This window comes from Heliangelus exortis, chromosome 1 (genome assembly GCF_036169615.1).
Source record: "Heliangelus exortis chromosome 1, bHelExo1.hap1, whole genome shotgun sequence".
In the NCBI taxonomy this organism is placed as follows: domain Eukaryota; kingdom Metazoa; phylum Chordata; class Aves; order Apodiformes; family Trochilidae; genus Heliangelus; species Heliangelus exortis.
The window spans coordinates 95,881,975-95,909,849 of NC_092422.1; the positions used below are offsets into that span (position 1 = coordinate 95,881,975).

The 27,875-nt window shown below is 35.7% G+C and overlaps 1 protein-coding gene across 1 annotated transcript in view; it reads right to left on the reverse strand.

Annotated features, from left to right (window-relative positions):
* Positions 1 to 1,170: 1,170 nt before the first annotated feature.
* NCAM2 (neural cell adhesion molecule 2) overlaps positions 1,171 to 27,875 on the reverse strand; it is a 245,780-nt gene continuing 219,075 nt past the window's right edge. Inside the window, exons 16-18 of the mRNA XM_071755255.1 lie at positions 17,441 to 17,645; positions 12,109 to 12,228; positions 1,171 to 7,360 (exon numbers count right to left, since the gene is read on the reverse strand). Of these exons, the coding sequence (XP_071611356.1) occupies positions 7,249 to 7,360; positions 12,109 to 12,228; positions 17,441 to 17,645 (437 nt within the window). The 3' untranslated portion in view covers positions 1,171 to 7,248. The remainder of the gene's footprint in view (positions 7,361 to 12,108; positions 12,229 to 17,440; positions 17,646 to 27,875) is intronic.

The following is a 27,875-nucleotide window of genomic DNA, read 5'->3' on the forward strand; positions in this document are numbered from 1 at the left end:
GTTTAGTCCGAAAAGATGCCATTTGATTAGTAAAATAGCTTTTCTTTTAATTCAAAACCTTATTGTTTTTCTTACCATCAAAGGGCTTGAATGAATTATAGGAATTCGTTGCCTGACTTGATCACCCTGCTGCTAGGCATGGTTCATTTGGCTTTTTCAGCAACACCACTGACAAATGTTTTGCATTGGTACTAGCTTTGGATGTGCTTCATTGCTTTGTTGAAATATAGTTTAATCTTTAATTTCTATAAGAATCCTTTATTTATATATATATGTATATGTATAAAGTATGACACTAAGCTCACTTTAGAGTTTAGAGTGTTTAATCAATCACCAATGAAGTTTATCTATACTCCCAAACATAAGCCTTTTCCATGTAGGAATGAGCTTGCAAATATATTTTATTTATAGCAGGATCCAGTAGAGCTCAAATGAAGCAGTTAGTTATCTTTTACCAAGAATAAAAAGTGTGGCACATTTTTTTCATTTTTTTTGCCCATATTTTTCATGGTGTTAGATGTGACTAATTTAGCAATAACGGGTAAATATATTGTCCTTACCAAGGTACCTGAGTATACCTTTAAAACAATTTCTCTTGCATTTTGAATAACATGTCTGAAATGAAGTAGGGGATAATGTACAGTGGCAAGGCTGAATTTTAAAAAGTTGACTCTCTTTCTGAAGATATCATACATTATTTGCATCATTGGTAATTCACAATAATTTTATTTACTGCTCACCTGTAAACTAAAGAGGACGCTAACACATCCTGCTTAGTTACAAAACTTTTCTTACAAACTTTTGGAAGGCTCAAAGTTTGGTAAAACAAGCTAGTGTCTAATAATAGCTTTTGCAGGCATACACTAAATGCCTTTTAAATGTTGTATTTGGAAAAAACCCATAATCTTTCAACATTAACATTTAGGGGGCTGAACATAATGGTCCACGAGCTCAGCTGGAGACTCAGGATTCTACAATAGTAGCTTTTTCATAGCAGTGATGTATTTTGACAGAAAAGAGAATAATAAATTGCAGCTTTAGCATTTTCAGTACTTCTATAATGAGGGGGAAAATAATTGATACATTTCTTTTTGGCAGTAAGATTCCTAATGAATCAGACATCTTGACAGAAAGACACTTAGTAAAAATAAATGTAACTACAACACTTCATTAAAGTAAAAGTATCTTTACTATTAATATACAAATGGTGAAGAGTGACAAATAATTGATATACTTTAAGCCATACTTTCAATGTCTTTCATAAATACAAAACCAGCATCTGCGATATTACTTCTTTTTACAGTATAGAGATATATATATATACACAGCATTTCATAGGGACATAAGATTTTGAAACAATAAACAAACTAGCTCCTGTGGTAGCTAACTTATCAATATATAATTCAGGTGATATACATTGCAAGTGAGCTGTTGACAACATGTGGAATAACAAAAACAATACATGGTATGGTTTAGCTTGTACTGTACATAGCATACAAATACATACTGAGTGCTCATTGTAGCAGGAAAGCTATTTTTAAAAAAAAAAACCTTGCCCAAGCAGTTCAAAATTCTTAGTGAGAACTCTACACCATGAGCAATGAAATTGTCTTCCTGTGGGCTCTGATGACTTTGTATATTCATCACTTCTCTATAGAGATTCTGAGGGTTTCTTTTCCCTTCCCCCAGCCCTGCAGTTTAGGTTTAAAAATGCAGCCTACTTATGCAGTAGAGGTGAGGGCTACAGTAGGGTTAATATTCTCCCTCTTCTTCATATCCCAGAGCACAATCCCTTTTGGCAACCTCCAGCAGCCTCTTTTCTTTCTGTAGCTCCCCATTTCGCTCGTCACTGCTAAGGAGAGACCTTCCCAGGATCTGAACCCTCTCTCAGCTCACTCTTTGGCACCTGTTCTCTCCAGTAGTGCCTTTCCTGAATTCTGTCAGCACTGCATCTGGTCATCTTGCCTGCTCCTCATCTCACCTGTGACTTAAAAGCTGCCAATATAAATTTGGCAATAAATATGTATATAATTTCTCTGGGCTAAAAATGGCCAATATTCAAGTTTGAAAGTCAAACATCATGAGGGTCACAATGCCTGTTAAGAATATAGATAGACTGGTAAACTGATTTTTCAGAATGTGAGCCAAAGCCAAATTTGTTATAGAATGGGTTCTTCTCAGCTCAGGTTCAAATAAAATTCTATAAGAACACATTTATATGTGCAGTGGAGATACTGAGGATCAGTTAAAATGTAATGAGTGTTCTCCCCACCACCGTTACAGAACTGCTGTCAAGTGGATTGGGCACTCCAGAAAATATGAAAAGCTTTAAAAAGAAGGGTGGATTCTTTTCTCAAAAAAATTTTTTAACCATGAACGCTTTCCATAGATCAGCACAAGTATCTGAAGTCAAGCAAAGGAATTTAAGACAAATATTATTTTAAAAATGTTTTCATCTTTGCCTAAAAAAGTATCACAATCACAATGAATTATTAGAGGAATGTTGTATTTCTTTTATTTCTGAGCATATAGTAATGTATGGGATAAAGGTGTGATCAGATATTTTTATCAATGTTTCCTGATCAGTACAAACTCCTGGTAGGAAAACTTCCTCTGTGCAGAATGTTACCAGGAGCCTGGCAGGACATTTAAATTCCACTTACACCTAGAAGTCCAGTTCACAAAAGTGAATCAGATGAGGACATACAGTGCCTTGCTGAGATGGATGGATGAAATTCAGGCCTCAGTAAAGTCATATGGTGTCTAAAAGCAAGACCTGGATTCCACTGTGGCCCTTCTTGCAACGCTCTCAGCACCCCTCCATACATCAGTTTGTAACAGGGGTCTTGAGTTTTTTCAGTAAATAGTCTTTTTGGAGGCCCTTGAATCAGGAGTGAATGTCACCCAACAGACACAACAATTACTCCACAAGGTTATTACTTCTTATGACAGCTTACAAAGGGATGGTGAGGCCACAAATGACTGCAAAACAAATATTCACTGCAGTTTTACTCCAGAGGTAATATGGTGGGAAGATGCTCCAAATAGTTTTTCAGATTTGAGGAAAGATTTTCATGTTTTAAGTCTAAGTACCTAGATGGAACTAAGGAGACTTTCTCTATGGCTCTTCAACTTGATAAATTGGTCAAAACACCCCTACACACCTCCCATTTACTCCATCTACTTGAACCTTTTCAGCAGTAATACACCCACTACGACCTCACTAGAATTGTGATCTCAACAGGTTTTTGCACATTGGTTTTTAAAATACTTACGTGACTTGAGAATACTATCTCCGGTTTACTTTAGATGAGTATTTGAGCATATTTGAGCAGAAAAGTATGTCATGGGAAAGCTTTCATATACTTTAAACAGGCTTTGTAGACAAATTATTGAAGATTTTTCTTTAATAAAGCAGAGTGGCATGCTATCAAAAGGCACAAATACATTTCCATTATCCCGTCTAGGAAACAGAAAAATGGCATGATTATTATACTACAGTTTGATGATTGGCACTTAAATAAATAATCAAAGTAATTAGCATCATAAAAAAGCCACTTTTTTGATGAACATCAATGCAGAGGCTGAAGACAGCAGGTGGAATTTACTGTATCAGGGACTGCTGTCAATCAGCCTTTGTAGATGACTCTCACTGTGTAACTATGTTGTGTATATCTATGAAGAGATAGAAAGTAGGCACAATCCTGCAAGATCTCCTATAAAAGTATATCCATCCTCCTGCTCACATCAACCCCACTGATGTCAGTGAGGTGCCACATGAAGGGTGGGTTCAGTCACACATTTCTTGCAAAACTGAGCCTAAATAAATTTACCTTTGTCACATTAGGCATTAGCATCACCAGAATAGTAAATATTTCTGCAACCACAAAATAATCTTAGAAGTCAAAAAAATCAAATAAACAAACACAACCAGAAAAACCTCTCCAGGGTACATTTGTATACCATAATAAAAAACATTAATTAAAACTTTTTTTTTTGTTTTTTTTTTTCATATTGGCGTAAATTGGAATGCAGGTCTACTAAAATTAAAAATTAAAAAAATGAGACATTTTAAGTGATTTTAGTTAATTTTTCTCCTTATTTGTTGTTGAAGAGAGATTGTCACTGCCACATTCCATATCATTAATAATTTCAATGGTACCCTCCCACTCTCGCCCCTGGAGTATGTTAGTGTAACAATTCAGATTACTTTTACAAATAGTTACATTTTGTCAACTCTTCTGACATTTCATACTAACACTTAAAATTACTTTTAGACAATAAAAGTGACATTTATACAGATACCTGTTTTTTTTTCTTTTTAGTCTAGAATAAGAAAAGAAAATAAAGAAATTATGTTATTCCAGTTCTACACATATCATACAAATTACTATGCTCTGTCCCTCATTTGGAAGTATTTGCAAATATCAGTGTTTTTAAGTGTTTTTTCATAGTTATAGTCTGGCTTTCTCCTGCACAGCATAGAGTCAAAGCACAAGAGATAACCTATTAATCCACAGACCAAAAGGTATGCTTGGAACAGTACATCAGTAATTTAGAACTGTTTAATTCTCAGTCCTCATATAAGCCAAATGGCAAGAGACTTAACAGCAGAAGGGAAATAAATACTCCTGAAAATAGCTTTTGATTTGTTTTCCAGTATAGTGGGAAATGCTTTCACTTCCAATATTGAAATAATTTTGCAGTATAAGTAACTTGTAAAGAGTAGCACAGACATGTTAATAACAAATGTACTGGAAAGACCTCTTAAATTCTCTAATCCCTTCACATTGTAATTGGAGGCCACATCAGGAAAAAAAAAACAAACCAAAACACAAAACAAAAAAAACCCCAAATATATAGCTATTAGGCCATGGAAGTTTTTGTGTATGTCTCAATAAGAAGTACTAAAATTTGAAATGTATCTACAGTTGAGCCTAGACACTCTGCCCGTGTTGTACAGGAACCTTGTGCAAATGACCATGCTGGCTTCAGAAAAAGCACCATTTGCTTAGTGAAGCTTGACTGACGTGACTATGCATGGCACCACCTAACTTTGAGATAGCAGGTAGAGGAGGAAAGGATGTTTCCTACCTTCATCCTCATCCCAGGAAATTTACTGCATGAGATGATGCAGGCTGACGATGTTCAAGCCACACCAACCACATTATTCTCAAGTGCTGGAATTTTTCAGGTCCCTTCCTTGCATTTTGATAGCAGGAGAAAGCCCAACTACAAATGCATACTTTCTAGAAAGAATATATATTCATATATATATATATATATATGATACAATTGGTTTTCTTAATCATAGGTTAGGGGACATTCCTTCTCACTGTGTACTTACTCAGAAAGAAGCCAGACAAAAATTGAACAGACAAGCAGCTATTTGGTAGTACTGCCTGCTCACTACATGGGAGCAACAGTGAGAATTCATAAAGGAATGCCTTCATCTTTCCTCCACCAGAAGTAGTGCCTTAGTATTTAAAGAAACTTCTTTGCAGCAGCTTTTAATTATTCTCCTTCATGACTTTCATCCTACATTGCTATCTCCTCTTACTCCTTTTTGCTTTGGTACTGGTTTTGTGGGAACTTGGCCTCTTATCCTAGCCACACCAGTGGTATGCCTCTGTCCTCAACCACTTGGTTCATTGCAGGTATTTCCCAAAGTAAATAAAAGTTGTAAAAAATCCCATAAAATTACTTGGTTTTCAAAAATAAGAAAGATCTATCCATCTATCTAGTCCTCCTGAGCTTTTTCAAATGCACTGAAGTTTGGGTTAACACGAAGTTTAACCTGCCATTTTCCTCAAATTGAAGGACACTCTATTTTACATTTCACTTTTCACAGCTTTACTGCACAAGTCAACCACTTTGCCACAACTACAAAATAAAAGGTAAGGGTTGATGAAATTCTGTGGGAAACTGATAAGTATAAGGACTTTAAATGTGAGCAAAATTCAGATCTAGTGAGGAGAGGATGTAATTTGCTGAGTAAAGCTAAACCTAAACCTTACATATGACTTAGATGTAAAAAATACACCAGGTACTTTACAGTTTACTCCTGTCAAGTAGAATTTTTCAATCTAGTTTTCTACATGGTTTCTTCACTTCTTCCAAAGCAAGACTTTGAAGACTCTGGTAGGTGTGGGGACACCATGCTGGTATGGCCCAAAACATATTGATCCAATTAGTGGCACTATTAAATCAATGATAATAAATATGAATGAATTTTGTATCAAATGAATCAGTCAAATTTCAGAGAAGTCATATTAACCAAAACAATAAAAAAATATTATCTTAAGGAATACTCAATACTAAAAAAAGTATTTGGTCTAATATAAGATGCTATTAATAAATAATTAAAAACTGTTTCACAAAGTGTATGAAATTATAAAGGAAAAAGGAATAACTTTTAATATTTCATGTACTGATCTGGAGAGAAGAGTATCTACTGCACTAAAATGCAGCTTTACCCCTTGACTAAATGAACAAATGCTGTATATGCATAAACATGTTGGGACAAATAATCTGAGCTTGTCTTTATTTTAAGGTTTCACTTGAAGGTAGGATTATGATCAAAGAAGATTTTTCACACCTTTGATTCATTTTAGCTCATACACAGCTTCCAAAATTTTAATGTAGAAAACCTGAAGCACTAAAAATCCTGGTGCCTTTCAGAGTCACACTCATGTAGTTAGGATGAGGCCAATGTTATTTAAATCTCTACATTAAGGTTATCAACTTTTTATTTTATGGTGAAACTGCAGGTGGAGCTGGTTCTATGGTGAAGTTATAAGCATAGCCAGTGCTAAGGTCTTAGACTGGTTTTCTTTTTTTTAAACTTAGACTTTTGTTTTATTACAAATGGAAACAAATATAATACTATATGGCACTTTATGTGGCTTGCACTGTAAGATCTGGAGAGACCTGCTATGTTGCTTATGGCTAGGGGTGCTTTGTGACTATTCTTCTAAAAAGACATACTGTATCATATAATAAATTACAGTCCTTATTCTGCAGATTTTTCAAATTTATACCATGGGACTTGGTGTCAGCAAAACTACATACTAAAACCATTAACAAAAAAATAGAAAGGAACTGTAGACAGAAACTGTTTTATCATATGTACACATGTACTAACTATTCCAAGCTTAAATTTCCCAAGAAATTAAGGTCAGCTGTAAAGTTTTGGTCACAGGGTTACTTCATCCAAATGCATTATCCAGACAGCTGTAGTTTATCTTATTAGGGTTTGCTATCATCTTCTTTTGACTGGATGATGTCATTAGCAACTTTGATTTCTATGGTTTCTGGATTTAAAGCTTCTTTCCCATTTTCCTCCTTTAGTGGCAGCTTCCTATCAGAAGAAAAGAGGAATCATGGTAACACAAATAACATAATCTGGGATTTAAATCTGCAATGCATGGCTTATACAGTTCGCAGTGCTTCTAAAAAGATTATGTATTTAAAATATTGTGTATTTAATTATAAGCACTGAATTTCTTTGCCTTTAAAGAAATTCATATTAACTCTCTCCATTCCTGTAAAGCCAGAAAAACTAAATAGTACGTGGTAAGAACATTGCTGCTTCCCAAAATGGTGTTTCTTCAATAAGGAAAAAAAAAAAAAAAAGAATGCCAAATACCTTGACTCAACACAGTACAGAGGTGAGTGTTCCTTAGGATACTGTAAAACACACTTTTGCTTAACCTTGATTATACTGTTTAAATGTCTTTTTCTTAATGTAGTTTAATTGTACATGAAAGAAGACATCTGTCATTGGAGGTTATGACAAGGTACATATAAAAGATAGAATTTCTTACAGCACAAGGAGGTAAGAAACACCTGTACTTTATTTTGCTAGGCCACATAATCTAGATGTTTTAATAACTTATACCTCTTTTAAGACTAACAGTGAAAATTCTGAAGAGCTTTATAATCCTTAATTTCACTGGCAAAAGAGTTCCAACCATTATTTTACATGAAAGAGAAAACACTTATTTCATTCAAAAAGGTCTTGTAAATCATTGATTTCCTACTGCCAGAAGTTACCTGTAAAAAAATATAGCTGTCAAAGGTATTTATTCAGATGTTGCTTTAATAATGTCTCCTGGGCACAATAACTGTTAATTGTGATTGCAGTTTGGGTTTGTTTTCTGGTTTTTAACTAGGCAATAGTATGCATTTTATTCATAATAACTATTAAATGTTTCAGAAAACTTCCACTGTGACTGCTTTGATGTCCCAAAGAGCAACATACTGTTCAAAACCTGTCTGAGAAATCCCTTAGGAATGTCTTCTACTAAAAGTGTTTAATAACAACAAAGAAAAAAATCCCACAAAAATTAATTCTCAGTCATATGAAATTAACTAAGATAGATGCTGTTTACCTAAAAGTTAACAATGAGCACAACCTATATCGGAGAGAAATCAAAGAGAAGACTAATTTTTTCTATTACAGTAAAATATGTGGGATATATATCAGCTGCCTGGCTCTGAGCACAGATGGAGGTCTCCAGTAATTGTCTAATTCTCAGGGCACACTCAAAGGAAACAGATTTCAGACAACAATGAAAGAAGAGAAACAACAGAATCAACACAGATTTAATTTTAACAGAGGATAAAACACTGAGGCAGAGGAAGTACGGCCCATGAGACACATTTTAGGTAAGTAGATGCCTGAGTTAAAGGCCTACTAATGCAAAGTACTAAAGCTAGTATCAAAAAAAGACCCAATTTAACCTGGTTTTGTATAGAGGGAGAGTGATTTCTCAAAAGATAGTACTGAAGGGGAGGAGATATTCAGTCACAGTAATAACTAGGCAAGTGATACAATATATTGTATGGAAAATTAATAAATTGATTTTGGTCAAGTGGATGTTACAAATACTTGCAAATTATTTGAAATAGGAAGGTTTGCTAGAGCTGTCTGATCTTACTGAAATCTATGTTCATGAAACCAGTGTGATAAAATTAGCTTTACTTTCAATGCAATCAAGGGAAAAAAAAAAGAACTACAGACAAATAAAATGTTTTTCTCATCAAAAAATCCACCTACCATTCTTTGGCATTACAGTCTAAAAAATGTGTGGGATATTTTTTTTTTATATGACGTGAAGTTATGAGTTCAGTTATAATCGGACATTATGCCTTTTGACTGTAACTTTGCATATTTTTATTTTGGAATTTTCCTCATCATTTTTAAAAAAATACTTACTCTTATTTAGTCTCTATTAAAGGATTCAATAATTTTCCTCTTTAATTAATTCTTCAAAATATTTCACCTAGATTAAACAGAAGGCTTACCTTGTATACCTTTAGTACAGCAATGATTACTCAGAATGAATCCCACCTTGTAGGAACATTGCCTGCCTAGAATGTCCTTGAAACTTTTCATTCCTGTAAGCTAAACTCTTCCCTCCAAGATCCCTGCTGGCCATTCTCACCCTGCCCAGCATGTTCCTTTCTGGCTGTTAGCACATACTATTGACAATGTGTTTTTGTGTTATTCCTACTGAGAGATTTACTTCTACCCTACTGCTTCCTCCTTTCCTTTAGTGGCACCCATACTTTATATTGCTTCTCTGTTTTATTAGTTATGACTTGTGTCAGAGCAGAAGGCCTTTCCATGTTCCCCTAGCACCAGATGTCCTGATTGCATGATTCATCTTTGGTTTCCTAAGTTACACTGGTCAGAATCTTTAGTTGACCTCTGCCCAGTTGTGTCTTGGAATGCTGCCTTTTGCCATTGGCTGTGGGAGAAAAAAATTGCCAAGAAGGAAACTGTCATCATTATTAATATCTCTTAGCAGTCCTATTGACCCAAGGACAAAATCATCAAACTTATTATCAGGTGTTCCTACGATTTAGTTATCTTTTCATGCCACCAGTAACTGATCCTTTCCTCTTCCTCTAAAGATTAAAACGTATTTGTTTTTAAATTTCCCATATTTAACTCCTGTCGGCTGTTCTAATAAAGATGACAAGCAGGAAGAACTGGACTTAGTTTTTCCTGATAAAATTTCTCTTGCTAGATGCATCTCATTTGTATTCCCACTGTCTAGTGCTAAAAATAGTAATGAAGAACAAAAAAATGCAGCCCTGGTGCCTTGCTCACTAAAATATTCAAGGCCCACATGACTTGTACAACGTTTACAACCATATTTCCCTGACTCCTTAGATAACTCTAGGTTCTCTACAGTGCCCCTCATTATAAATTCTAATATGAATACATCACCAGTAATAAAAATATATCGCTAGTGATTCAAAAATTCCATAATCATTTAATAACAAAAGTTTGAAGTCTTTAGGTACAGGTTCTGTACCTAAAGTATATACTAAAGTATATAAAATAGTACTAAAGTATAGTGCTTACTTTGTAGTCACACTCCCCATTACATTTCTATTACAAGTGCCAATGACATCAAATAACACATCGTTTTTTCTTATTAAGGGTTCTGGACTGTGTACTTACATATAATAGCAAGGAAGATAATTTTGTTGTATTTTCAGGAACCAAAAATCCTGCCTTTCAAGAATATTCTCCCTTTTTAAAAAACTCTGATTCCACCAAATAAACAACAGGTAAGTTTCTATATTTACTAGAGAAGTGATAGTCCTGTCAGTTTTATGATCTCATGAGGTAGAAGATTTTCAAAATATATTAAAAGCTTTGGGCTCAAACCAAAGAAACTTGGAGATTTCTTTAATAATTTCAAATCAATCAACTTCTGAAGCTCAGAAATTAAACTCTTGAGCAATCAGTTCATATCCTTTAATACCACTAGGGGAGTGGTATTCCTCTCAATAGAAGGAATAATACTGTCATCACCTTTGTTGAACTATAGTTTCTCTTCAAACGAAATTTTCAGAAGAGAAAAAAGAGTATCAGAATCTCTCATTGCAATACTAAGTGTAGCAAAATATCAGCTTTCTAGTGCCCTGCACTATCACAAATGTTCCTTTATCCTCCACACAGGTTTTGACAAGTGCTGTTTGGGTACAAACACTAGCCCTGTACCCAGTCCCCATGACTCGGGAGGCAGCTGGAGCCTGTGAGCCTGGGTGAGAACCACTGCAGTCTTAGTGCTGAAAGCAGTTTTCAGGGAAAGGAAGGGGGCACGAGGCAACTGAACAAAATGGCTCTCCTCCAGCCCTATTAATCCAATGACACCATGTAGAATTAAATACTGAGCTAAGGTCTCGGTTATGTGAATGAAAGCAGGAAGGTACCACCCTATGAGGAGCTGGATTTCTGGGGCACAGCACCCTTGTGCTCTACATACATTTTGTGTGTGTGTGTGTGTGTGTGTATGATGCAATTTCAGGTTACTTGCGAGAGACAGGAGATTATTCCCACAGAGTGGATAACACCTGCTTAGTAAGTGGCAAAGATAAGCTGCACTCGACTGAAAAATAATCCTTGCACTCCTGCTCTGCCACCACTGCAGTGTCAGGAGGTCTGGAGGTGGGTGTCAAAGATGAGAGAGAAGGTGGCAGGGCTGTGACCTGCCTGTGCTGGCTGTAGTTCTCTATGGGATTTGGAGGTTAGCTGGGAGGGACAGAGAAGCCTGAGAGCACAGGGCATGAGCTGCGCATGAGACGGGAGCTGATGCAGACCCCTAGGCAGGGGAGAGCAGTGGGCTGGGGAGGGAGGGGCAGGGATTCTTGTACCTCCCCATCCTGGCATGGAGTTTATTTCCACATAGGGGCAGCTCCTCAGGAGTCAGGACAGCAGGGATAGCCAGAAAATTTCCCTTGCTAACCTCCGAACAGCCTAACAGGTGGCTAAAGATATAATGCAGGATTGCCACTATTGTGGTGTTGCCATCCATGGGCTGGATAACACGTAGATGTGGTTTTCTCTGGGTCACAGAAAGAAGAGAAAAAAATCTAGTGATAAACTCAGTCGTAGCATGTGGGGTTCCATGATTTAGATTGATTACTGCAGCAAAAATAATTAAATAAATATAAAGTCACACTCATACACTGCACTTATGCAACACACTGCTTTGATAATGATGTGTATCTACCTCCAGAAGCACGGGAAACCCATCCCATGCTCATAGTCAGAAGGACCTTGTGTGAAACTGTAGGGCTACTTACTCTGGTTCTGTGAGGGGAGTTGTCTCATTTGGCTCATTTACTGGACTCCCATCTTCATGACTGGTAATTCTTTCATCCTCTGTTCTCATTTCCACTATTGGCTCTTTTGATCCATCTTTCCTAAAAATTATGTTAAAAGCCTTAGTCTCATATCATTATATTAACCACATACATTGCATATAACTAATTACCAAGATTTCTTCTCTCAAAAGTCGGCAAAGAAAAGGCAGAACTAATTAGCAGTAACTAACACCACTGAGACACATTTAACAGCATGTTCCCAATTCCTTGAAGTCTTCAAAGCACTCTGTATCCATGGTTACTTACCTAGCTCCACAAACATCACGGATTAACATCTCAAAGGAGCATTTTGTTTATGACTAAATAATAAAGATGATAGTCTCTTCATGGGAATAGATAGATGTAAACTTTCTTAACCTAGTGTAATAAATATAGGACTTGATGCCTAGTTAAGTTTGCACTTTTCTGGCAGCGTAAAGAGCCTTTATGTTACCTTATACGCTGTGAAAGAGTATTTTAATATCCTGGGACTGTGACAAGCTCAGCTGCCAGAATGGGATAAAGAACCCTTGTGTGATAATAATCTAGCCTCTTCTATTTGCACTGGTAGAAGAAACTCTTAGTTTCTATGACATATTTCCCTCATTTTAGGACCAAATGCTAGTCTATCACATGTAATTAAATGAATAACCTTTGTGCTAATTGGACAATGAATTTTTAGAAAGACGGAGCAGTGATTATTGTAATTATGCTATTGATGATCACAGAATCATAGAACATCTTGAGTTGGAAATGACCTTTAAAGGTCATCTAGTCCAAGTGCCCTGCAATAAGCAGCGATATCTTCAAGTAGATGTCTTGAGTTAATGCAGTGGTGTTTTGGAATCAAGGGGGCCACAGGAGCGGCTCCTGTGAGAATCTGCTGGAAGCTCCCATGGTTCCAATCCTGGCCCAACATCTGCCCAAGGGTGATCAGATATGGGAAGCTGGATGGGCCTCTGCAAGTAATATATTCAAGAAAGGGGAAATGAAACTGCAAAAATTTAAAAGAGATCTGCAGAGCAGAGGAGAAGAGGAGGTGAGAGAGCAATCCCAGAGAAAAGACACCCAGGTCAGTGAAGAAGGAGGGGGAAAAGGTGCCCGAGCAGAGATTTCCCCATAGCCCGTGGTGAGATGGCAGCTGTGCCCCTGCAGCCCATGGAGGAGCGTGGTGGAGCAGTCCCTGAAGAAGCACGGTGGAGCAGTCCTTGAAGGACCACAGTGGGGTAAATGTGGATTTGTAGCCCCTGAAGTGTCACAGGTGGAAGGAAAAGTAGCAGCCTCTGCAGGATCACGGAGAGAGTCAGATGTGGATCTGCAGCCATGTGGGACCCCGTGTGAGAGGAGGTGACTGCTCCCGCAGCAGCCGTGACTCTGTGTGCAGCCCAGGCGGGAGCAGCCTGTGCCTGAGGGACTGCGCCTGTGGGAGGGACTCGTGTCCCAGGGGTTCCTGAAGGACTCTCCCGGGAGAGGGACCCCGCGTTGGAGCAGGGGAAGAACGTGAGGAGTCCTCCCCCTGAGGAGGAAGGAGCGGCAGAAACTCCGTGTGGGGAACTGACCCTGAACCCCCTCTGCCCTGTGCCCTGAGGAGGAGGCAGCAGGGAAGGGATCCGGGACTGGGAAGAAGGTGGGAGGTGGGGAGAAGGGAAGGTTTTAAGATCTGGCATTCTTTTCTCTTTATCCTTGTCAATTAAATTATTTGATTCCTTTCCAAGTTGAACCTGTCTGTTTTTTGCCTGTTACTGTAAGTGGGGAATTCAAACCTCCCTACCCTGGTCTCGATTAACAAACCTTTGGGGGGATTTTCTCCTCCCTGGCCCAGCCCCGGGGGGTTGGTACCAGCTGGGCCTAAACTGTGCCATGAGATTGGGTTGCTTGAAGCCCCATTCAACCTAATGATGAATGTTTCAAGGAATAGGGCATCTACTGCATCTCTGAGCCATCTGTTCCAGTGTCTCACCACACTCATCACAAATATTTCTTCGTTATGCCCAATCTAAACGTACCTTTTTAAAACTAGTTTAAAACAATTACCCTCGTCTCACTGCTGTAGGATCTACTAAGAAGTCTATACTCATCTTTCTTACAAGTAACTTAAGTATTGAAATTCTACAGTAAAATCGTCCTGGAGCTTTTTTCTCTCCAGATTGAACAACCGAGTTCTCTCAGCTTTTGCTCATAGGACAGGTATAGATAATGCAGTTCATCAGCTGCAGTTTGCAGTTACGGATGAGCAATCACTTTAACAGACTATTTTCTGGACCTGTGAAGTTCTAGAGAACTAGAATCCATTCAGACTGCCATATGTCATAGCCATAGTCTAATTTAAAACATTGTCTAATTCATATGTCACATTTCCATACTGTTCCTCAGAAGATAACAATGGAACGGGCTGTTACAACTACAATAATCCACCTATTGAGGAAGCACCTGGAAAACTAACATCTTCTGATAGGCATCCTCAAGGAAAATCTGTAGGTTAATAAGAGCGTGGCACAAATAAATGCAAAATGAAGAAGTTTACTAGTGAAAAATTAATGGGTAGAAGTCTAAAACATTCTAAAAGTGTTGTCTTTGCATTTTTTTTATTGTTTGTTTGTTTTTGTTTTTGTAAAAAAACAAACAAAACCACAAAAAAACCAAAACCACTAAACACCTGTATGTGCTTATTCACTCCTGCAAGTGAAATTCCATGTTACGATATACAAATGGACACAATGGTCATTTCTGTAGACTATGCACATACTTGTCGTGGGTACCTCATGTCTGCAAAAAGATTATGTGTCATAGTAGGACGGGTGGAAAAAATGTTTAAGTTCTACTAGATTTCTCTGTACATCTACAGTCTTACAGACACACATACACATACACATGACACATTGCATGACCAAAAACCTAAATAAAGATGTTATTCACAAAGAGCATTCACATAGGATTGTGGAATTGATTTGCACAGGAAGTACACACTCTGTAACAATTAAAAATTCTGCGAAAGGGAAGGTGATTTGAAAGAAACACACGATGTCACTTCTATTTCAGGTGACTGTGTGTGTTACATGCACAGTAAAATCTAAATTCAGTACAAATGGAACATCATTAATTCCTATATGCATCCTAAAATCAAAATTTAAGAAAGTACCATAAACCCACTCAAAGATCCAGAATGCAGACTGACTTACTTAGAAGTGGGAAATATCAGTGTCTTAGTTGGCATAAAATAAATTAAAATTTTTGACTTCTTAAGCCTGTTTTGAAACTTCTGCCTGACAGTTTATTGCAAAGGACAGGCTAAAATAAGAACATTTCCAAATATTTTAAGAGCTGACTGACTGAATATCACTCCAACAAAGAAAGAAATATAATTAAATGAGATGTTTTGGCAAAAGGATTGTCATGGAGGAATTAATATTAAGTAACCAGCTTTATGCTTTTCAGGGACAGCATGGAATGATGTTTGGTTCTATGTCGATAGAAAAGCATAAACTCCTGTCAAGTGGGATTTGCAACTTTAGCTCCTCAAGCTCCTTCCATTCAGTAAGGTCAGTACACCAGTAAGTAATTGGTCACTTCTTGAATGGACAATAAAAGGATAAACTGAGGTCCTGTGCTCAATAGGAAAGGACAGCTGAGTCAGAGCCAGAAGCTTTCCATGTTGATTTATTAACTCAGACAACTGGCTTCACACAGTAGAAAAAATGCTTTTATTCCTTCTCTTACTAGAAGCTGTGGAGAATTAGAAAACTTTAGAAATTAGAAAACTTGCTAATTTATATAGCCTTCTATTCAGAAGCATTATTTTCATTTTAGTAAAATTCCTTTACTGAAACAGTGGTCAAGCATTGGAACAGGCTGCCGAGGGAAGTGGCAGTCAACATCCCTAGAGGCATTCAAAAAATCTATATACATGGCACATCAGCACATGGTTTAGCAGGCATGGTAGTGCTGGGTTGATGGTCCGACTTAATGATCTTAGAGTTCTCTTCCAGCCTTAATGACTCTATGATTAAATGCTCTGTGCCTGGTTATGACTGGTTTTGTTCTATGGAGCTGTATCCAAAAGGGTTGAGGACACAAGCAAGAAATTTAATCAGCTATCTAAGAAGGTATCTCTGAATCCCAATAGCCAGAATTAAGACCAAAAGAAGGCACTTACACCTCCATGACTGATAATGAAGAAGCTGGATACAGCTATGAATAATGAGGGCTGCAAAGTTTAATCTGTTTACAGGCATCTGGGGAAGGATGGGATCTGGGGTGCTACAGAAGAATGAACTGCAATGCCTGACTACTCAGAGCTGTGGCACACAGGAATTGGGCCAATAAGTGTTATTTGAATCACACAAAACCAGCATTCTCACAAATACTACAGTGTATGCCTAAGAATTCTATCAGATGAACATGATGAGGGAATTAAGCAGTTTTTAGTAAAAAAAAATGAAACTGCCTAAAACAAGGGACCATGAGTAATCTTATCTCCAATTTACCTTTTGAAAACCCTGTAAAATTGGGGTAATAAAGCGCTATTTTTTAACATAACCAGTACTTGAACTGTTTTTCCAGAGATCTCATTATCAACTCTCATCATTTAAAGAAACATATTTGCACATAAATGATCAGTTCATTCACATTTGTCTAATGAAGTACCTACTACACAAGAGTATTTGTGAGAACAAGGACTGCTTATTCCCTGCTTATCTTAAGCAGTCACTGACTGTTGCTATGAAAAACAACCACGCTCATCAGCTTCTCACCCACAGCCAATTCAGCATTTCTATTTTTAAAATCAACAATAATTTTTATTCTCCAAAGTCTATGAGCAAGAAGCAAGATTTTCCAGCAAGTGCTGTATCTGAGAAGAAAATATCTTTCACAGATTTTCTATAATATGCTTTCACTCCCAGGTTTACTAGCACTGTCACAACCATATGCTGAGCGTCTAGGTATTTGCAACTCAAAGAGGCATTCTTAGAAAGGGTGTTAAAATGATCTGTTATCTGTTCCTCACGGACCAAAGACGTACCTGTAATTCTTATTGAATTATAATGTAATTCCTCCCAAGAGGCCAAAGTGAGGTATGGTAAACGCTGTTTTTGTAGCCATTTTTATTTTAAGGCAATATTTGATGACAAACAGTTTTGTACATTTCAGAGGAACACTTTGTCAGTTAATAGAAACATTTCACTAATTCTCTTTGCCACACAACAGAATTACTATAAAGTTAATACAAATCAGATATCCAGTGAAGATTCCAAAATAAGTGATTAATACTCACAAGTAAGCAGCCTTTCCTTCTTCCAGTTCTTTACTTTTTCCACTTGAACCACTCTTTTTTCCACACATCCTCCTGGTGATGCACATTAGCAATCCACATTGTCGTAAAAAGAAGCAGCTAACATCAGTCACAACCAGGATTAACAAAAGGGCTGCCACTCCCAGGCCAATGACAGCACCAAGTCCAAGACCATTAAAAAGAGTGTCTTGAAGGAAAAAAAAAACAACAAAACTTATTAATAAAATTAATCACAAAAAATGTATTTCCTAAAGCTGTTAAGTTACACGTCTGAGGGCTTTTTAGAAATTAACAATTCAGAAATTAATAGGAATAAAAAGCCTACTGATGATCAGGCATGAATACAATCTGGTTAAAAAAATCACTGAAACATATTTTCACTACATTTTTTTCCAATTGTCAAAATTCTTATGTGGTCACGGAGCATAATTAATGTTATTTAATAACAAATAACATCACATCTTATCATTCCAAGACTGAGAGTATCACTACGCAGCCTAAGAAAAACATTTTAAATGTTCAGCATAAGCATAGTTAATATAAGTTGTTTTTATAAGATATTTTCAAAATTTCAAATATAATTAATTATTGGTGTTGCTGAGCAGAATTAACAAAAGGCTTAAAAGAGTGCCTAGACAGTATTTGTTCTGGTAAAGGTAATTTTTTGAATTAAAGTAGAATGGAAAAGTCTTCAAAGAAGTGAATTCAAGCTACTTGATATACAAACAGTTTCACACACTTAGACTTAAATAAATTAGTGTGTGGAAAACTATGCATACTACTAAATGATTATAGGATTGGGACCTCATTTTGTGTAGTCTTGTACCGTGAAAATACATTTACATGCTTCAAAATAAATAAATGCTTAGCTAATTTTACTTCATTACAAATCTCAGAAAAAATATTTAATTTTTTTCACTCAGTTTACATTTCCATAAGAGACAGTAATACTACAGAATGCTTTGAAGTCAGGTAACTGTGAGAAAGGAGGGGACTTGTACCTGATGAATAACCCAGGGGGGAAAAAGCCACCTCAGTAAGAGTCCATCCACCCAGCTAATTCAAGATGGTGTCAGACTAGCTCAGAAATGTAACAATTTCCTTATGTAATGCTATCTCCTAAGCAAACTCCACCAAATGCTGGTGTAGCTTATCAGCTTACTTAGTGCTAGTGGGCCTTGAAGTGATGTATGAGTCAGCAGAGCAGTGGTAAATGTCCATTTGCAGCCTTTTGCCAAAGTAAGAGCAAGATTTTTCTGCCAAGACTACTTAAATACTATAGCAACAGACATCAAAACCATGGGATTATTGAGCCATATTATGGTTTGGGTTGGAAGGGGCATTAGAGATCATCTAGTTCCAACCCATGTTCAAAGCCTCACCCAACCTGACCTTCAACCTAAATGGAGGGAGCATTCACAACTTCCCTGGGTAACCTCTGCCAGTGTCTCACCACTCGAACAGTAAAGAATTTCTTTCTAATAATCTATTCTAAATCTCTCCTCTTTCAGTTTCTCCCTTACCCTATAACAAAATGCCTTTGCAAAAAGTCTCTCCACACCTTTTCTGTTGGCCTCTTCAGATACTGGAAGGCTGCTCTAAATTCTCCCTGGAGCCTTTTCTTCTCCAGGCTGCATGACCCAAACTTGCTCACCCTGCCCCCAAAAGAGAGGTGCTCCAGCCCTCTGTTCATCTTAATGTCCCTCCTCTGGATTCTCTCCAAGAGCTCCGTGTCTGTACTTCATTAGGGGTCCCAGAGCTGGACACAGGGCTCCAGGTGGGGTCTCATGAGAGCAGTGATGAGGGGAAGGATCACCACCTTGACCATAATCAATTGTAATACAATAACAATGTTTTAATTGGGCTACTACTATCATCTCCCTTTTCTTTTTCTTCCACCTTCCCGATACACTGTGGACTGTTACCTAGCTTAAAAATACCATTTAAGCTTTCATATTTCTGCTTAACTAACTTTTAAGAAAATTTCCTTTCAAATTGAAAATTATTTTCTTTAGGACTTCTAAATCAATACATACTAACAGAAATACATTCTTTCTTAGTCTATGTGACAGAACACTTTAATAGAAAAGTACAATTTTTTTTCAAAATAAGGGCAACATTTTAGTTCTTATGCAATGTATTTAATTGTGTGTTGTATGGCTTAGAACTATAGAACTTATAGAACTGTAGAACTTATAGAACTATTCTTCAGAATGTTATTATACAGTAAACCAGAATTCAATGTATATATTTCATGCATGAATAGACAGATATTGCTTTAAGGTTATTTTCCTTTCTTTAGAAAGACTAAAAGATGTATAGAAATAAAAAATAAAATGGCACAGTGAGGAAATTATGTATCATCTATGGATTGCTCTGTCAGCAGTGTTAGAAGTTGACATTTAATCTGAATTTATTTTCTTTCTCTTTTTTTAATATTAACATTCCTAGTTAAGTGTTATAATTTCTAATACAACTTCCAACCTTACTTTATACATACAAGCACCCAACTATGTGATAATTTCATTTGTAAAATCCACTCATCTGTGTCTACCAGTTTGAACTGTCAGGAAGACACAAATAGATATTTAATTCCAGTTTATTAAAAAGTTCATATGTTTTGGCAGATATACTACCAGTAGATTCTACAGAGTCCAGTTCCAGAGTTGTTGTCCAATGAAGTTTTCCTCTCTGTACCTTCTTAATGAGTAAATAGAACACAGAAGAGAGAAATTAAGGTCTTTTAATTCATCTTTTTACAGAGATTCAGGGTTGTGTTGTTGCTTTTGTATTTTTACGTGATCATTCTTCTATTGTTTTTTGGTTGGGTTTTTTTTTTTCCTTTTTCTAATGAAGTGTTAGTAAGTTTTGTGAGGAGATAGATACATTTTTCACTGACTGGCAAGCTTACCACTCAAAATGATTCAGTGACACGAAAGCTTATACAGTATTTTCACTGGTGAGTGAAGGAAAAGATTAGAGTAAAAATATTGCTCCTTGGTAAAATAACACTCATATTCATTTGGCATAGCTGTAGGAAAGACTTTAATTTTTAAGCTTCTTGCTACTGAGGAGACATCATTTCAACATTAATGAAAAACATAAGATTACTTTTAAAAAATGTTTATCTTTGTCTGCATTCTGTTCTTTCTTAAATTGCTGGGACTGCACCAGTTCATCTGCTCCTGCAGTTGTAAAACTAATGCCAGTTTCTATTAAAGCAGACTTAGGGTTTTCAAATTTCATATCCTAATGCATCTAGGGTATCAAAACAATATGAAATTTTGTCTTAATATCTTATGACAAGAACCGAAATACTAATTCTGTGAGGGGATGAAATGTTACTTTTATACTACCTATAGCTTTTCAACCAACGTTGCAAAACACCTTTGTTATCAAAAAAGTTTTGTCTTAAATTCAATTTGAATTACTTTACTGTGAAAAGTTTTAGATAATACAAAAAAACCCAAACCCATCCTAATCAGCATATTTAAAATGTTTGGGGTTTTGGTTTGGTTTGGTTTGTTTTTTTACATTGTTCCTGTATGTACAAAATGGACTCAGAAGATTAGTTCCACTTTATTCTCTACAACAATAAAATATTCATATTCTTTTCTTTTTAGCTGAAAATGCACTTATTTTAAGTAAAAAATCCAATGTTAATGTGAGAGAATCAGTTTCTAGCAATCTGAGTTAGTAATCTAATCATAGTGGAGTTTTTTTAAATATTGTTTAAAAATAAAATAAGTTCCATAGTTCTGAATAGGTTTTAATTATAATTTCTCAAAATATTATATATTTTAAATAATTTTTTTTTTGCTATGCAGAATGTGGAATAAATGATATACTGTACCCTGCCATGATAATGACAGAAAATGTCAACTTTAAACAAATCAACTTAATTCATTCACTTCTTCAGATAAGTACCTAACTACTTTGGAAATAAGATTACAAAACTTTCAGAAATTTAACAACAACAACAAAAGCAAGCTTAAGTAAGTATTGGCAATTCTCAAGCTCTCACTTATTCAGTAAGTTGTATTTCTAACTTCTAACAAATAATTGACAAATTTTGAATAAATCATTATTTGAAGGGGAAAGAGCAATGAATAAGTTTGGCAAGTAAGAGAATTTCCCTGTGAAGAGAAATAAATGGAAGGATAAATTTTATGGATCCTCAAATATAAATTCAGAGTGAATTCCTTTCAGAAGTTGATATGCAATGATCTAAAAAAAAGCAGCAGGTATAAAAAGAGAGCCACCATCTACGTATGCACACTTAGTGCATGGAAAACTAAAGCTGTTGCTTCTGCACAAAGAGACAGGAACTTAATAAGCAGCATTCTTATGTTACATGAATGCATATCCTTCAATGTGACAGAATTTCTCCAAACTCTTACAGAATAAATCTGAATACATTCAGTTACTGGTACAATCAAATAATAATTATAAGCTTTGTAATAAGTACTCTGCTTAGGCAAGGGGGCTGGACAAGGTAATCTCCAGAGGTTCCTTCCAGCATTAACTATTCAGTTTTATTGAAGAAAAAAAGCAAGTTAGCACCTCTTTGTGCCTTTCTTTCTTTCTCCTCCTTAGCAGGCATGGATGAAAGGAAAGGTAAAAGTTTCTACACAGCCCATTAGTAATTTACATTTTGAAGGAAAAAAAAATTATAAAAAACCTTTTCCTATGTTAACAGCTTAACACCTAACAGGGAGATTCGAATGGGCGCAAATGACTGTGCAGATTTGTTATCCATAAGTTTGTGCTTTTTTTTCAGGTTAGTCTGAAGCTATCCTAGGAACTGCTCTTGTGCTAATGTAGTTGAAATTTATGAGCTGGAGAATGTATTTGAAAATACTGAATTGGGCAGTGGCAAAAGAAAAGAATACCCTTGCTTATCATCTTCTTGAACTACCCTGTTGTATCGACTCTTAAAAAGGTTTTCCAACCAGGATGGTTATTTCTGTACTGCCTGGGAATTTTGTCTTTGATTCTATATCTGATCTGGAACTTTTCTTAAAATCAAGAACTTACCAGATGTATGTACTTATTCAAGACCTCTAAAAAGACAGAAAACAGATTTTAAAAATTAATAAGCATTGATGAACATCCAAACAATCATAATGTTGTACCAAAGAGTTAAACATCTGTACAAGATTTTGCTGCCAGTTAATCAGTAACACCAGAAGGCCAAGACTGTTGCCTGAACAAGCACTGCTAAACTAAAGATCCAGAGAAAAAAAAAGCATACACATCCAAACAACAAGAAAATCATGAGCAAAACAGCTACAAATCCAAACGGATTCACTGGTCCATCCCAGATATGAAAACATATACAAATACAGTGAGGTGAGTTTTTGAGTCAGGGTACTGCAAATACTCAAAGAACAACTCTTCATTATAATCACTGCAATACACATTTCTTTCCACATTCGTTTTTGGTTGGTTTTTTTTTTTTTTTCCTTTCTTTTTTTTCTTTTCTTTTTTTTTTTTTTTTCCCTTTGGGGATAGAAGTACATTCAAATTTGTATATAGTAAGTGGAAATAACATTCCTCTTTTAAATATAGTTATGTCTGATATCCTGTGTTTTCCTCTATTGAAAATGGATATATCTAAACTGTGAGTCTTGCATAACTTTGCTGTGAAAGCATCTTTCTCCTTCATTTTCCAACAGGAAATATCCAAGATGGTTTTAAATGGAGGTCCTGCGTGCTGCAGCTGCTTTGATGTGGATGATCAGGATGAAAGGACTGTGTGACACTCACCAAATCTTACAAGTTACAGGTACCCAAAATTAACTATCACAAGTAGCATGTGAAGGTAGCATGTGCCCAGCTTTTTTAATGAGAATGGCATGATTCTGAAAGACTCTATTAATTAGAAGAGGAATGATTTCTTAGCTTCATACAAGAGCTTCCCATTATTAAGCACTCCTGTTCCTTAAGGAGACGAAATTCACACCTGGCAAAAAGGAGTAGACCAAACCAACTCCAATAATTTGGCTGACACTGCTAGAGCTGCATGAGAGGCTTTTAGTAATTTAAAGCAATGAAACTTGGCTTTCAAGCCAGATAAGTGCTCAGCACCTATATATCTACCTTTAAATGAAATAACCAAATCAATACAGTTGCAGAATCAACTTAAAAAAAAAAAAAAATATTCTGTACATCATATGACTTAGCGGAGGAACGTTTGACGTGAAAGAGACCATAACAGTAATATTCTTTAGCATCCCATTCCTTAATACAAAAAAATGCTAACAAAGCTATAATCAACATTAATTTCAATGCTTTTTCTTCCTCAGTGATTTTTTCCTATAACTTTCTGCTAGAAAGATACTGCTGAAGGGCAGCGTAAAAGCACATGAGGATTTGTGCTCTGTAGTGCATGACTGAGTAATATGTTCTGACAGATATGCTTGGTACATAGCTTTGAAAAATAAGGGGACAGTACTACTGATACTGATTCAACTGACCAGAGAGGTTTCTTCTACCTTTCTTCTACCCATAATTGACATATTGAAATCTGAGCCCAACTGCAGCAGAATTTTAATGGTTTCACTGCCAGCAAGAGTAGCCATAAAGAAGAGGCTATATACCACAGAAAACAATGCAGAAGAGAGAAGGGCATTCACAGCCAAGGGACTCTGTGGTGCCACTGGAATATCTGAAAGAGATCTGAGCTACTGAAATGAGCATGTCTAAAATGGTATCTATCAAAAATCTTACACTTTTCTGATACTTATCTGAGTGAGGGAGACTTTTTTTTATTATGGTAGAGGCTTTCCAGCCAACAAGTTTTCTGAAATTATTTTTTCCCTCTAAATTTAACAAGAAAAAATTATTTTATTATGACTTTTTCTGGGTACTGAGTAAGTAGGACTTGGTTTCTCATTTACTCTAATGATCCTTTACAGGATTTTTTTCATATGAATTTATCTTTAACAAGACATAAATGAAGTAGCTAAGTAAACCAAATTTTATCGTGTAAATTGCAGCTTGAGTGTTCTTGTCAATGATGTCTTGTACATGTCCACTGAGGAAAGAAAAGAAAAAGAAAGGGAAGAAAGCTGTGTTAACCAGAAAAAGTGTGATGGGTTGTGAAAACATTCATTTGAGCTTATTTTTTTTTAAGCAAAGTTTTAAAAATTATTCCCAGTATCATCAAACTATCCCTAAGCAGGCTTCAGCAGCATTCCTAATGTGCTTAAAGGGTTATCAGGTAGCTACAGCCCCTTCTTTTGTGCATATTCTCAGTTACTTTAATAAATTGTGGGGTTTTTACCATTGCCTACTTCTGTGGGAAGCCCCAGAGAAAAGTGGCAAGAGACATCCCCACATTCCTGTTCATTGAGGGAGGAGAGGTTGTGCAGGAACAACAGCTTTATGGAATTTCTGGCATCAGCTCTGCACCCAAGTTTCAGACCTCAGGGAAATGAGTAAGTTTCTGTGTCACAGTTTCCTCAACTCAGTCTGACAGCACATCTAATGAACCTACGCAGATTAATTAAGACTGATGTGGGTATTGAAAATATGCACTTATGTGTGGCTTCAGCACTGCTATTACATCAAAGGAGAAATTATGTGACTTGTGTTATTTATGAGAATTCAAAATCACACTGTGCACACACCACAGAGACCCGAGAAATTTTTGCATCTTTATACTGGATGACAGCTGTAACCAGACTCCTGGAGTCAGGAGAGCTGAAAGAAAGTTGAACTATGTTTGGATTGTTGAAATTATACAATATTTCAGGTCTGTCAGCAATTTCTTTACGCTTTTTAAGACATACGAAGTGCAACCACAACAGTTTTGAGAAGCATTACTTGGAATAATATTTAAAATGTATAATAATTTTATAACATTATCTACAAAAGGAGAAATTTAATATTAATGAGAATTGCCAGTATATGGTGCATGTTTTTATTTGAAATAGCTACAGTGATAAAATGGCAAGTGTCAGCACTTGTCTGTACAAGTGTTGTGTACCAATAGATCCTCCCAGTACTGAAACATCTGCCTTTTGAGATGTAACTGGTTCAGCCTGATTACAACTGTATGGATCAAGTGCCCAGACTGCATATTTATACAGATATTTTACATACTTGCTCCATTAGTGGAGTAGCATGGCAGCCGTCCAGTATGAACCAAACTACAAATTGAGGCATTCTGATTCTAATTATCCTTTTCCTTTTGGTCATGATTTTATTAATGTTTTTTTGTTTTGTTTTGTTTTTTTTAAATATTAGCTATTGTATAAAACGCTGAGTGTATAAAACACTGTTGAAACAAAAATATATACACTAAATCTCTTCAGTTAAAAAGTAGATAATGTAGGTAATACAAGAAAACCAGCATTTATCAGTAATCAAGAAAATACAGATTGAAATGCTTTAAGTCAGTTTTCTTTATTACAAAATGAAGTCAGAAGCTGCATAAACTAAAATGAATGTTGAACAACAGATGAAAGAGAAAGTTACATACATTTCTTGACACTGGAAAGATGCTGAGGGACATTACATTTACCCTATTCACACAGTTTTTCAGAGACAAAGCAGACATGACAGCAAGTACTGCATGCATGAAAGAAATCAGTGAAGTGAAATAGTGAAACATGAACAAGATGGAAAAATAACCCACTGTTTAAGAAATGAAAATTAACTACTTTAAATGCAGGGTTTTTTCTTGACTTTCATGCTGTTTTTGAAAACAGAAACTTAAAGAAACTTAACTACTTGCAATATTTTTCACATATATATCTATTAATACATTGTATTAATTTGCAAATGCATTTCTGCTGGAAATACACCCCCAGTAAGATTTACCTTGCTTGTATTACAGATCACTTATCATGTATTATAATTAAAATTATAAGAAATGATAGGCACTAGAAAGTGCCTCTTCAAAAATGTTAAAAATGTAAAATAAATTTACAGAACTATTAATTTCATATAATGTAGTGGGACTATAGTAGCAAGAATTACAGAATTACTGTACAGTTTCTCAGGACTTTAAAACATAATAAAATGAACAAAAATGGATATTCCTCCCTCATTTGCTTGATCTGGTTTTGTAAAACATCTAAAAGCAGTTCTCAATCATGCAACTACTGTTTCTAAACAGGCAAAGTGGGTGGAGTATCCACATTTGATATTTTAACACCATTGTCTTTACCAGGATTTGGCACTGACAGGATTTTCCCTTGGAGTGTCCATCACTTATACCTAAAGACTGATAAATGTGTACCAAAGAAAAACTGAAGATTCCTTATATGCCTGGACAAATGGGATGGATAAAGTACAATGTGAAAAGCTCTAGATATAGTAAATATTTCAGTCATGTCATTATAGAACTCAGAAGCTACATTTGTCTTGATATTATTCAAACTACTTCCCAAAATTAAGTGGATTTTTTTCCTTTTCTCCTGAAAAAATGAGCAATTAGAAATCAACAACGTACTGGACAAAGGGAATGGGATTATTAACACAACAACAAATTGGATATGATTGTCAATTACATTTTTTTTTAAAAAAGCAAAACAATACAAACCAAAATTATTAGGTTTAAATAGTTTACCGTTTTATACACATGTGAGTGGAGCTATACAATTTAGTGAACGATGTCTGCATGCTGGAAAAATAATAAAGGGTCAGTCCCAAGAAACTATCTGATTATCAGTCATGCAATTACTAATGTAACCAAAGCACTATATACGCTTATCTTTTCATTATCTATTTTTTCATATGCACATGATTTTTTTACATCAGTGCTTGGTCTTATTCTTCCTACACAGTTAAATGGCATGCTATTTTGTTGCTTGATATTAGTATGTTTTGTGCACCTCATAAAACCACACAGACAGTTATATTTTATTTCCAATGTATGCAGTATTTGTGGGTTTTTCTGTTCAATATTTATCCAGTCAGTAATTAAAATTCTAATAACCCTACTGGAAAAAAATGAAAGATCACGTTTGACATTGTATTGATGTTAACACTTTGATTCATGAATAATTTGTAAATGCTAGAAACTTGTCAAATCTCTGGAAACAAGACAGACAGCAAGTAATATGTGATTAGGAAAGAATCCAGCCTTAGACTCAAAAGGCTGTAAATCAACCATTAAAAAAATTACTGTTCCTTAGAGTTATCCTGCTATATCACAGAATAATCATTACCCTTTTTAAGCTTCTGTGCTACCAATTTAGATTTAAGGCATGAGTTCAGCATAGAATTTTTTAGGAATTTAGTCTGACAGAAAGTTGAATATTAACATTTCAAAATATATGACAATGTTGAAAATATAGTAACTGTCAATCGTAAGAATTAAAACCCCTCTTATAATCTCTAAATTTAAAGGAACAAATTTACTTATCTAACATTTAAGTACTAATGAAAAGAGAATATTAAATCC